Source organism: Cervus elaphus, chromosome 22 (genome assembly GCF_910594005.1).
Source record: "Cervus elaphus chromosome 22, mCerEla1.1, whole genome shotgun sequence".
Classification (NCBI taxonomy): domain Eukaryota; kingdom Metazoa; phylum Chordata; class Mammalia; order Artiodactyla; family Cervidae; genus Cervus; species Cervus elaphus.
In genome coordinates this window covers 15925561-15938433 of record NC_057836.1, presented here as the reverse complement: position 1 = coordinate 15938433, position 12873 = coordinate 15925561, and the positions used below count along the sequence as shown (strand labels likewise).

Here is a 12873-nt window from a genome sequence, read left to right as displayed (position 1 = left end):
GGCGTGGCCTGTGTTGGGAGATTGAGTTCAGAGCTGGAGAGCTACCCACGCTGTGTTTTGTCATTTTTTTTTTTTTTTTTAAATTGTAGTGGCTTTTACCATACATTGATATGAGTCAGCCATGGATTTACATGTGTTCCCCATCCTGAACCCCCCCTCCCACCTCCCTCCCCATCCCATCCCTCTGGGTCATCCCAGTGCACCAGCCCCGAGCACTTGTCTCATGCATCCAACCTGGACTGGCGATCTGTTTCACACTTGATAATGTACATGTTTCGATGCTGTTCTCTCAGCATTATTTCACCAGATTTCTGGACCAAAGGTACAGCACGTGGGCCTTATGAAGGCGGAATGCTTTCTGCCTGGAGCCCCAGCCCCATTGCAGCTCAGGGCTGCAGCTGACCCACCCTGTCTGGAAAAGGCACACAGGATAGATTCCCACTACTCGTCCCTCTTGAATGCAGAGTTCCAGAGAATAGCAAGGAGAGATAAGAAAGCCTTAGGTGAACAATGCGAAGAAATGGAGGAAAACTATAGAATGGGAAACACTAGAGATCTGTTCAAGAAAAATGGAGATAACAAGGGAACATTTCATGCAAAGATGGGCACAATAAAGGACAGAAATGGCAAGGACCTAACAAACAGAAGCAGAAGAGATTAAGAAGAGGTGGCAAGAATACACAAAAGAACTGTACAGAAAAGGTCTTAAGGACTTGGATCACCACAATGACGTGGTCACTCTCCTAAAGCCAGACATTCTGGAGTGTGAAGCCAAGTGGGCCTTAGTAAGCATTAGTATGAGCAAAAACTAGGGGGGAGGTGATGGAATTCCAGCTGAGCTGTTTAAAATCCTAAAAAGATGATGCTGTTAAAGTGCTGCACTCAATATGCCAGAAGATTTGAAAAACTTAGCAATGTCCACAGGACTAGAAAAGATCAGTTTAACTTCAATCTAGAAGAAAGGCAATGCCAAAGAATGTTCATACTACTGTACAATTGTACTCATTTCGCATGCTAGCAAGGTAATGCTCAAAATCCTTCAAGTGAAGTTTCAGCAGTACGTGAACCAAGAACTTCCAGATGTGTGAGGTAGATTTAGAAAAGGTAGAGGAACCAGAGAACAAATTGCCAACATCTGTTGGATCATAGAAAAAAGCAAGGGAATTCCAGAAAAGCATCTACTTCTTCTTCATTGACTATGCTAAAGCCTTTGACTGTGTGGATTACAACAAACTGTGGAAAATTCTTAAAGAGATGGGAATGCCAGACTGCCTTACCTGTCTCCTGAGAAATCTGTATGCAGGTCAGGAAGTTAGACAACAGTAGCAGTTAGAACGGAACATAGAACAATGGGCTGGTTCAAAGTTGGGAAAGGAGTACATCAAGGCTGTATATTGTCACCCTGCTTATTTAACTTCTATGCAGAGTACATCATGTGAAGTGCAAGGTTGGATGAATCACAAGCTGGAATCAAGATTGCCAGGAGAAGTATCAACAGGTATGCATATTGATACCTCAGGTATGCATGTGATAACACCCTAATGGAAGAAAGTGAAGAGGAACTAAACCTCTTGATGAAGGTAAAAAGGAGAGTGAAAAAGCTGGCTTAAAACTCAGCATTCAAAAAACAAAGATCATGGCATCTGGTCCTATCACTTCATAGGTGGGGAAAAAATGGAAACAGGAGCAGATTTTATTTTCTTGGGCTCCAAAATCTTTGTGAACAGTGACTGCAGCCTTGAAATTAAAAGATGCTTGCTTCTTGGAAGGAAAGTGAAAGTGAAATTGTGAAAGTGTTAGTCACTCTGTTGTGTCCCACTGTTTGTGACCCCTGGACTGTAGCTCACCAGGCTCTTCCATCCATGGAATTCTCCAGGCAAGAATAGTGGAGTGGGTGGCCATTCCTTTCTCCAGGGGATCTTCCTGACCCAGCAATCGAACCCGGGTCTCTCACATTGCAGGCAGACTCTTTACCATCTGAGCCACTAGGGACAATAGCAAACAGTGACAAATCTAGACATTGTATTAAAAAGCAGAGACATCACTTTGTCAACAAAGTTCTGTATAGTCAGAGCTATGGTTTTTCTAATAGTCATGTACAGTTTTGAGAGTTGGATTATAAAGAAGGTTGAGCACTGAAGAATTGATGCTTTCGACTTGTGGTGCTAGAGAAGACTCTTGAGAGTCCCTTGGACAGCAAGGAGATCAAATCAGTAGGTCCTAAAGGAAATCAACCCTAAATATTCATTGGAAGGACGGATGCTGAAGCACCAATACTTTGGCCACTTGATGTGAAGAGCCGACTCACTGGAAAAGATCCTGATGCTGGGAAAGATTGAGGGTAGGAGGAGAAGTGGGTGACAGAAGATGAGATAGTTGGATAGCATCACCGGCTCAATGGACATGAATTGAGCAAACTCCAGGAGATAGTGAAGGACAGGGGAGCCTGGTGTGCTGCAGTCGGTGGGGTCACAAAGAATTGGACATGACTTAGCGACTGAGCAGCAATAGTTTCTCAAGTCTGCACACAGGAAAGGGTCCGGATGAGAGGGTGGTGCTGAAATTCGAGGTGTCCTGTCTTGATCTCCTTGGATGGTCAGTGGGGTGAGGTGGAGGCTAGGACTTGATTGCAGTGATGGCCTTCTCTGAGGAGCACTGGCTCAGAAGTAGGAAGTAGGCTCTGGTTTTCGGTAATCCTCCTGAATGGGGATGGCACTGCCCTCTTCCTCGCTGGGACAGGTGTAAGGACAAGGCTCTGCGGGTGCCACTGGACTTCCTCCTGCATCTGCAGAGGAGAATCAGAGGAGAGGTGAAGGGAGAAGGGGTGAGTGAAGGCAGGCTGTCAGGAGGGCCCCAACAGAGTAGAGGGGAAGAGAGGCGACAGGCTGGTAAAGATAGAGCTGGAGAGGCCCAGAGGTTCCTCTGGGATTGGGTGGCAAAGCTGAGATGGTGGGGCGGGGTGGGGTGCAGGACCTGTATTTTGTCTCTTACTTAATCTCTTACTTAATTTTCTTTGTTGATGGAGGAACAGGGCTCCGACTATGGTGAAAGCAAGAAACATTCCAGAGAGGAGCACAAAGATGCGGATGCAGTTCACGCTGCACAGGGACCTTTGGGCTGTGATGGGGTAGGCAGGGGTCACGAAGGGGCTTGGGGGAGGGCCTAGCCCTTGATTCCCCTCAGCCCAGCCCTCCTGCCCCCTTCTCTCCCCTTCCCCATCTTCTTCCCCTACCCCCACCATTGGACGATGTCCTTTCCCAATCTCTGGACTCTGCTTCTGTTTCTTCTTTTTATTTATTTCTGGCTATGTCAGATCTTGGTTGCCCCGTGGCTTGTGGGATCTTAGTTCTCCCACCAGGGATCGGGCCCGAGTCCCCTGTATTAGAAGCGAGGATTCTTTACCACTCAACTTCCAGGGAAGTCCTTTCTTCCTCTTCTTGCCCCCGCTCCTAGGAGCTTTGTGGCTGGCTTCCCTTCTGAGGGCTTCCCTGGGGGCTCAGACAGTAAAGAATCTGTCTGCCATGTGGGAGACCTGAGTTTGATCCCTGGATTGGGAAGATCCCCTGGAGAAGGGAATGGTTCCACACTCCAGTGTTCTTGCCTGGAGAATTCCATGGACAGAGGAGCCTGGCGGGCTACAGTCCATGGGGCTGCAAACAGTTGGACGGGACTGAGCAACTTTCCCTTTCCCTTCTGAACCCTCCTGCATGCATTCTCCTCTCTCTCTTGGGGTGGGGAGTGGGGAGAAAACTCACGTGACCAGTGGGTCGAGAGGGTTGGGGCCGGCAACCACCTGGAGTTGGCCAGAGTCTGAGTGTGCCGATCTGTCCTGGCCTCTGGGATCTCTGGAAAAGCAGACGAGTTGGGTAACAGCCAGGGGCCCCGGAGGACACAGGGCAAGGCTGAAGGCCTGAGAGGCCCTGGGGGAAATGGGAAGGTGGAGACAGGGTGATAGGAGGCAGCTTATGTGAGGCTGGGTATAGGAGAGGGGGTGCTGGTTGGGGTGTGAGCAGACCAAGGGTTACCTGGAATTTACCTTCAGCATAAGGTGAGTGGGAGGGTTTTGGGTGTGGGCCTGGGGCCTGGGCTGGACCATCACACTCCATACAGTCCTTGTCCCTGCACTGCTGGCCCTCGGGACAGGCACACTCCGAGTTAGCCGTGAGGGTGCAGTTTCGAATGAGAAGACCTGGTGACAGAGGAGGGGGAAGGAACACACAGGGTCCACTGGCTTACTCCCCGCTCCAGCCCCATCCCAGGCCCACCTCTAGGGATGTGTTACCCTTCGCATTCCTGCCTCCCTGCCCCATCCCACCCAGGCCTGCCCCTCCTCCACCGTCACCCAGTGTCTTTGCCGATAGTGTCATGGTTATTCAAGAACACCTCGAACCTTTTAGAAACTTCATGGTTCAGAAGTTGAAATAGCTTGCATGATTTTCCCTCGCACCCACCGATGCTTTTGTAACTCCTTACTGAAGTATACTGACCGAGAGGTATTCAGGTCACAAACATCTCATATGAGAACTGGGGCAAATTGGACTCTCTGGTGTAACTAGCACCATATTAAGAAACAAGATGACCAGTCTTGTTCGTTTCTAGTCACTAAAACTATCACTATCCTTCCCACCAAGAATAGCCACTGACTTCCGGACCTCTTAACACCAGGAGTTAATTTTGCCAGTTTCTGAACTCTGTACGTGGAAGGAAGCCTGTGCGTGTGCTCATCTGTGCCTGCTTTTACTCAGCTCTTGGCGGGACTGAGCCATAGTGTTGAGTGTGACTGCAAATCATTCATTCTCACCATCACATAGTTTTCCATGGTGTGGCTACACCATGACATATCCATCCCTCTACTGTTAACAAGCGTTTGGGTAGTTTATAGTTGCTAGCAATTGGGAACTGCTGTGATCTCAGATTGGTGTTTTACCTGTACTGACATCCTCTGCCTTTAAAATAGAGATTGTAGTCAAGTGTAGAGGTCAGGTGCTAAGTGACTGCCAATGAGTGATCCTGGGGCAGGAGGGTAGGAAGGGCACTGCGTGGGCTAGGCTCCCAGGTGGTTGGGGGTAAGAAAAGAAGGGTGATTCTGGGGAAGGTGGCACCCGGATGTGGGCCAGGCCTGAGTGGGAGTCTCTGGGGGGGTGTTGCTTAGGGCAGTGCACTCATGGGGACCCAGGGAAAGCCGCCCTCACAGGCGAGAGGGGGCTACGGAAAGGGATGTCTGAGGATGCTGGAGACTACCATCAGCAGTTTCCTTAGCACATGCCTTTGGTCAGGAAAGGGTATGAATTTCTTCTTATCCTTACTCCTTCTCATCTTTATGCCCCTGTGGCATCTCCTTTCTGAATTCTGACTCGTAGTCACTACTACAACTTGCTTTCCTTGTGGCTTACTAGGAATTGTAAGCCAGCCGGGACAAGGATCTGCAAGGGAAGAGCATTGAAGGGGAAAGGGGGATGGTGGTGGTAGACATGGGGAAGGGTGGGAAAGGTGAAGGAGATACAGGAGGGTGCCTGCCAAAAGGGGTGGGAAGGGTTAAAGAAAGGGGGCTGGGATTGGTCGAAGTGAGTGAAGTGCCACTGTTTTCAGTGAAGCCTTCAGGAGCCTGGGAGTTCTCTTCGCCGTGTATAACCTGTGCACAGAACCCCACGCTGATTGCAGGCACTCGTCCATCTTACAGATGGAAATACTGAGGTTCAAGGGGACCAAACACAGTCAACTTCTTTCCAGCGCCCCTGAGTCCTGCAGCCAGTCCTGCCTGGGTGCTTTGGGGCTCTAAGGGCTGAACCTCACCGAGGAGGATCGTGGGTTGCACTGGGCGGGAGAGTAGTGAAGGGGGCTAGACTGGCTCAGTACTGGGAAGAGGCCTTCCAGTGGGGCCTGCAGAGTGAGCTGGGGGACTTTGGCTGAAAAAACCAAAACCCAATATTGCTGGGGGTTTAGGCCAAGAAGAGAGACACACCCATGTACAGTCCTATTTGTAAGTAGACTGAGGAATACCTCTTGTGTTTTACAGATGTTACCACTTGACTGTTTTGCAGTGGCAAAACCTTGTATTTATTTTAAAGAAAACAGTATTGAAAAAGCTAATCAGACTCAGTGCATTTACAGGCAAGTAATATCGTACTTGAGTTAAATAGCCCCCAAGCATGTCCTACTGGAGAATATCTGCTCAAAGGAACCACTTTCAAGCTACTGATCTAAGTACACTGGCACATACGTCATTTCAAACATTCTAGCTAAAATGGAGAAAGCATGAAAGTGTTCACAACGCAGCTGCTATTTCATTTCTTAATTGTAAAAATGATGAAATCACAAAATAAAACTCAAGCTGCATACACATTCTCTTTCCTAAATTGGCTTTTGGAGGGAAAAAAAAAAAAAGGTTGTGGCCCACTAGCTTGTACTGTTAAGTCCTTAGGAAGATGTATTCCAAGTTCCAGAACAAATGTGCCCTCTGAGAACACCACCAATTCATCAGTGGGGGAGCGGGTAGGAATGGGGGGTGAGTTGCTCATCTGAAATCTAGGGTCTCAAAGCCACTTCCTGTTTTGCATTGATCGTAGTCATTGACCCCCTCCTCATCAGCCCATCAAACTCTGCTCACTCCTGCCCTGAACCACTTCATCGCAGCGTTCCCTGTACATCAACGCACCTTGCCCAGGGCACCCCAGTTCCCACCATGGGCTCCCCTGAAGCCACAGAAGCTCGGACTTCCCCCCTCACCCCAGCCTTCTTGCTTCTGCACACCCAGCTCTACGTCTTGCTCCCCCAAACACTGGCCCACCTCACCAGAGTTACAGTGCCGGCAGCTCTCACAGTGGGGCCGGCTGTGATGGTCCGGCGTGAAGGAGACCCCCGGTGTACACGGATTGCATTGAGCTGCTTTTCCAGGCTGCTCGCAGTCTTTGACCAGGAACGTTCCTGTGAGCAGAGTACCAGGGTCAAGGCCGCAGGAAAGCCACTCCCCCGCCCTCTCCAAGGGGCTGCCTCTGGGCCTCTGCAGCGTTCCTCCCTGCTTCCCTCTGGTCCCAGGCCTGGTCCTGTCTCTCCCCAAGGAGCTGGCCCCTGGCAAGGCTCCCTCTTACCTGGTTCACACGTCTGGCAACACCATCCTTCTTGAGTCCAGTAGTGCTTCTCCGGACAGCTCTTGGGGCCTGGGGTTGCTGAGAGTCCCGCCAGGGTCCCTAGAACCCACAGCCAGAAGGGAAGTGGCCGGGCCATGACTCCTGCCCTGGGGGGAGCTCTTCCTGCACCCCAACTGCTGACTGCGGGCCTCGGGGGGGGGCAGCAGGCAGGGTGGGGGGAGCTGGCACCTTCCCAGCTGGGCGCTGGTGTCTCTTCTTAGCGCCTCCAGGGCAGGTCTTCTCGGAGTCGTCCCGAGCTGGTGGCGGGCTGACCTTTGATGCTGTTGAAGCTCTATCGTAGCTGTTTTTCGCTCAGGCAGTCACTGCCACCCCTCCCCCTTTCCTGTGCTGGGTGCTGGGTGCTGGGTGCGGGGCAGGCTCTGACAGAAGACCTGCTATCTTCAGAGATGCCCCTGATGCCCTAGCCTCTCGTGGTCTCTGTCTCTCTTCTGAATTGAATCGTCTCTGCTTGCCGATGTTACCAGGTGTTGGATGTTCACAGGGATCTGCTTCCCGTATTCACACGTCTGTACACAAAAATGCCCACCTTTGCCCCCCTGTTCACAGCTGCGTGTCCCCACGCCTACCCCACGTTGCTTCCTACACAGATGTCATCAGTTTATAGAGAAGGGAAACCAGAACTGAATACAGGTGTGCACGCTGTCCTCTGAAACTCTTGGGGGGCGGGGAGGTCACATAATGCTCAGAAATTTTCAGATTTGGGGAAGAAACCAGCCCTATATGACAAATTCATGGGGCTGGGGCATCGCTTACTACCAAGCACAATATTCCTGCCCCCAGACTATCCACTGTTTTGGTGGATGGATAACGACTATAACCAGCCTCACGTCAACTGATGTCTGGTTTTACGGTCGAAAGAGTTTGCTTTGGGATTGTTCAGAATCGCACAAAAGAGACTTGAACCTGAGTCTGGGCCCTGCTGGGTTGTGTGCCAGGAGCTCACGCATGGTCACTTAACCTTCCTGCCAGGCCTCCCACCCCTTCTACCATCTGTATCCTCCCCTGCCACCACCGGCTGTGTCTGCCCTTGGTCCTAGAGCACCTGAGGGTCTGCTCGCCCAGCTTAGGGCACTTGGGATTAAAGGCCGATCGCTGTTTCCCCTGTATCTGTGGTTCTCCTGGGGAGGCTGATTTGGGGATGTCAGAAACAGTGGAACTTTCCTCTCTTTGAGTCCCAGGAGCACATTGGTCATAGCCTTGTTTCTCCAGGCTATTATTTTCACTCAGGGTCTTTGCGTTGTTTCCATTCTGCTCATGAAACCTCACACCCCTGTGGGCTCCTTGGTCAGATCTGTTCTCTGTGTCGCTCTTTGGTTTCCTTTCTCTTCATTTTTTCCATCCCCCTGCCTTTCCCCAACCTCCTCTACTCTTCAGGAGGGTCCTCTTGAGTGGGAAGCCACACAGGGGTGTGATTTGAAGAGTTGCTTGTGCAAAACCATCCCACTGGCTATATCCAACCAAGTGCCTGAATTCCCCCGTCAGAGAGCCCTGGGGACCTGAGGATTCTGCTGTCACCAGTTACCTGCATTCCCAGATTATGGTCTGTATCTTCACTGTTAGTCTTTTTTTTCTTTCCTGTGTGGCTTGCCAGATCTTAGTTCTGAGAACAGGGATTGAAACCTGGGGCCTCAGCAGTGAAAACAAGGAGTCCTAACAACTGGCGTGCCTGCTAATTGCATATCCAGTCATATCCAGCTCTTCAGTCACGTCCAATGGACTGTAGCCAGCCAGGCTCCTCTGTCCATGGGGATTCTCCAGGTAAGAATACTGAAGTGGGTTGCCATGCCTTCCTCCAGGGGATCCTCCTGACCCAGATGTCGAACCTGCATATCTTACTGTTCTTTACCACTAGCACCACCTGGGAGGCCCCCTAACTACTGGACCACTAGGGAATTACCTTCCCTGTTGGTCTTAAACTTAAAGGCGGCCTCGGAGAGAGATGTAGGGATGGAGGAGATCCTGAAGAATGAGGAGGAGTTGGGGACCTTTAGAGAGAAACTTACCAAAGGGGGAACTGAGGATGCTGAGCACTAACCGCCTCCGCTAGACCCTGGGCTCCCCCCCAGGAGGCCTCCTTTCTCTGGGTCAAGGCCTGTCTGTTCCTCTACTCTTCACTCTCTGGGGGTGGCAGGGAGGGGCAGGGAGGGCAGGAGCAGAGTCTGCCTGGCTCTGTTGGAGAACCCCTGGCCAGGAGTCAGATTTCTGGCCCTGGCTCCACTGGAAGAATGGAATGACTTCGTCTGCCTTCTGTGCTATTTGCACCAACTTCCGATAGGCCTCGCCTGTCCTGGATCTTGCCCTGGACTGGACAGTCCTTCCTCTTCTCCACTCACCTGTGGGTGCAGCCCGCTGACCTCTCCCCCTCGAGTCCTCCACCACCACTTTCTCTTTTGGGATTCAGCTTCTCCCCACCCCTCAGCTGGTGCCAAGATGCATGGTCTTTTCCCAGCAAGGTCCCTCCCGTTCTTGCATCTCCGGAGACAGAAGTCCTTCACCTCTGATGACTCTCATCACTCTGGGGAAGGTAATCTGGAGCAAGGGCGGTAGCCTGGCCATCAACTGAGGTTCCCCTTGCTCCGTATCCCTAAATAGGACACCCTGTGTCTTCTGGTATCTTCCGGTGTATTCCGGTAAGGGCTGGTCGCGCTTAGAGAGGGAGGAACAGTGCCATGGACTTGCAGGGATTCCTGTGGGTCAGATGTGAAGGTTACTCCTGCTTCTGCTTCCTCTTTTAGCTGAAGCCTTGTTCCTGCCTGTCTGCTCCTGGGTGTTCCCGTACCTCTGCCCTGCCACAGGCCCCAGGACACAAGGCCATCTTGGATTTTCCTCCGGACCGTCTCTAAGCAGAAGGCTGTTAGATTTAAAGCTTTCCTGAATCTTAGATCTCGTGAAGGTACAAGTTAAAATTGCATTTGGATACTCTGGCTCTTGAATGTGGGAAGCCTCTAGAAACTAGAAAGCGCAAGGAGGGACTTCCCTGGTGGCCCAGTGGTTAAAAATCCGCCTTGTAATTCAAGGGATGCAGCTTTGATCCCTGGTCTGGGATCTAAAATCCCTGATCTCACATGCCTTGGGGCAACTAAGACTGCACATGGCGACTACTGAGCCCTAGCGCCACAATGAAGATCTGACTCAGCCAAATAAATAAATATTAAAAAAGGAAAGGAAAAACAAAACAAAAAAAACAAGGGAACAGAGTCTCCCCTAAAGCCTCCGGAAAGAAACAGCCTATGATACTTTGATTTTAGCCAAGTGATATCCATTTCTGGCTTTTGACCTTCAGAACTCTGATAGTAAACTTGTGCTCTTTTCAGCTACTGAGTTTGTGGTGATATGTTACAGCAGCCACAGAAAACTACAGCATATAGATCCTCTGGCATTTGTTTGAGATTTACTAGGTGGCCTAGTTGTTGTTGTTCAGTTGCTAAGTCATGTCTGACTCTTTTCAACTCTAGGGATTGTAGCATGCCAGGTTCCTCTGTCCTCTACCATCTCCCAGAGTTGGCTCAGATTCAGGTCCATTGAGTCGGTGATGCTATCTAGCCATCTCATCCTCTGCCACCCACTTCTCCTTCTGCCTTCAATCTTTCCCAGCATCAGGATCTTTTCCAATGAGTCAGCTCTTCTCATCAGGTGGCCAAAGTATTGGAGGTTCAGCTTTAGCATCGGTCATTCCAATGAATATTCAGGGTTGGTTTCCTCTAGGACTGACTGGTTGGAACTCCTTGCAGTCCAAGGGACTCTCAAGAGTCTTCTCCAACACCACAGTTCAAAAGCTTCAATTCTTCGGCCCTCAGCTTTCTTTATAGTTCAACTCTCAAAGCTACACATGACTACTGGAAAAACCATAGCCTTGACTATATGAACCTTTGTTGACAAGGTGGTGTCTCTGCTTTTTAACACGCTGTCTAGGCTTGTCATAGCTTTCCTTCCAGGGAGCAAGCGTCTTTTTAATTTCTTGGCTACAGTCAACATCTGCAGTGATTCTGGAGCCCAAGAAAAGAAAATCTGTCACTGCCTGTGACCCTCCATACCCACCTAGATAGGAGGATCCCAGGATAAGTGGAGCAAGTGTCTCTTTCAGAATCTCAGACTGGTGGTCTAAAAGCTTCTCTGTCAGCTACTACCTGGATCATCTCAGGCGAGTCCCAGAACCTCTCTGAACTGAGTCTGTATCTGCTTGGTGATAATGTCATGTTGGGAGAATTAATCTTGACAACATGAATGAAAGGGGCTTCCCAGGTGGTACAGTGATAAAGAATCCACCTGTGATGCAGGAGGTGCAGGAGATGTGGGTTTGATGGGTTGGGAAGATCTCCTGGAGTAGGAAATGGCAACCTGCTCCAGTATTCTTGCCAGGAAAATTACATGACAGAGCCCGGCGGGCTATAGCCCATGGGGTCCCAAAGAGTTGGACACAACTGAGAGAGAGCACAGCAGCATATGAATGAAATGCCTTGCCCCAACTCTAGAAACGTTCATTCCTTGCCTTCCTTTCTTGGTGTTTGAGGCTGCGAGTCCCAAGACACGGGATTGAGAGAACAGCCCTTTAACCTGGGAATGAACCGAAGACGCATGAAAGAGATGAAGACTCACTGGATGAGCCGGCCATTCGGAGTGGCATATGTGCTCCATGTGGTTCACTCAGATGGCTCTTGTTATGCTAAAAAGTGATGCTGCAAGGAGGTGGGGGCCACTTCGCCTCCCAGAGGCTGCTGCACCCTGGTATTTCCTGATTTCTCTTGCCCACCCAAATGAGTGACGACTGTACACACACCAGTCTAGGCAGCTCTGTGATTTCCCCAAACTTTCACTGAGTCTAGGAAGTAGCACGGTAAGTCTTGTCCATAACTTGCCTTCATTCCCCACTCCTGGCCTGTGGTGTGTCCTCTGAGCCTTTACCTCTCACGGCCAGATCACCTCCTAGTGATGTGCTGCAGCCAGCCAGCACTGTCCAGTCAAAGCCCGACTGTTAAATTGTCAAGCATCTTGTGAGCTGATTAAGCGTTAGTAGCTTGAAATTGGCCACAGTGGGAGTACTCACAACCACATAAGTCAGAAAATGCTACAAGTCGAGAGAGCTACTGTTAAACGGTTACCACCACATGGCTTCTAAAAGTGAAACTGGCTCAGTCATGTCCAACTCTTTGCCACCCCCATGGACTATACAGTCTGTGGAATTCTCCGGACCAGAATACTGGAGTGGGTAGCCGTTCCCTTCTCCCGGGGATCTTCCCAAACCTGCTAAGGCTGGGCTCAATCCTTGTCTTTATCCTGTTTTAGATCCTGGGAAGGCAGAGTTCTTTCATCAGGGCCCCAGGCGCATTCTTTCTAACTTCTACTTAGAACTGCTAGAGATGAGCCCCTGTCTTACTACTCCATCCTCCGATGGCTCAGTGGTAAAAAGTCTGCCTGCCAATGCAGGAGACACAGGAAACATGGGTTCGATCCCTTGGGGTAGGAAGTGGCAACCCACTCCAGTATTCTTGCCTGGGAAATCCTATGGACAGAGCATGGGGGGGCCACAGTCCATGGGTTCACAAAGAATTGGACACGACTGAGCGTGAGCACAAGAGAACTGCCCTAATGCTCCAACCTGCTCAGACTCCCAGACTAGCAGAGCTGGAAGGGAGGTTTCTTTTTCTTTTCGTTTTTTGGCTGCGTGGGATGTGGGATCTTAATTCCCCCACCAAGGATCCAACCCACACCTCCTGCAGTGGAAGGA

General features: G+C 50.4%; 1 protein-coding gene across 6 annotated transcripts; it reads right to left on the bottom strand.

Annotated features, from left to right (window-relative positions):
* Positions 1 to 2005: 2005 nt before the first annotated feature.
* On the bottom strand, positions 2006 to 7691 carry CD27 (CD27 molecule). 6 transcript variants are annotated; one of them, XM_043882549.1, is made up of 6 exons: positions 7089 to 7691; positions 6793 to 6924; positions 4037 to 4189; positions 3756 to 3845; positions 3004 to 3117; positions 2006 to 2785 (listed from the first exon to the last, which is right to left on the bottom strand). In XM_043882549.1, the coding sequence occupies exons 1-6, from the start codon at positions 7222 to 7224 to the stop codon at positions 2661 to 2663; spliced, it is 750 nt and encodes a 249-aa protein (XP_043738484.1). In that variant the 5' UTR covers positions 7225 to 7691; the 3' UTR covers positions 2006 to 2660. The 6 variants fall into 6 exon arrangements, with proteins under 6 accessions (XP_043738484.1, XP_043738481.1, XP_043738483.1 ...); XM_043882546.1 differs by having other exon boundaries at positions 2382 to 2785; positions 2992 to 3117; XM_043882548.1 differs by having other exon boundaries at positions 2382 to 2779; positions 2992 to 3117.
* Between the last annotated feature and the right edge of the window lie 5182 nt (positions 7692 to 12873).

Coding starts and splice junctions, on each gene's coding strand:
- CD27 (XM_043882546.1), bottom strand. CDS start 7,224: ATGGCCCGGCCACTTCCCTTCTGGCTGTGGGTTCTAGGGACCCTGGCG. Junction 4,190..6,792: donor CTGCCGGCACTGTAACTCTG/GTGAGGTGGGCC, acceptor CTCTGTCACCAG/GTCTTCTCATTCGAAACTGC. Junction 2,786..2,991: donor AAAATTAAGTAAGAGATTAA/GTAAGAGACAAA, acceptor TCTCCTCTGCAG/ATGCAGGAGGAAGTCCAGTG.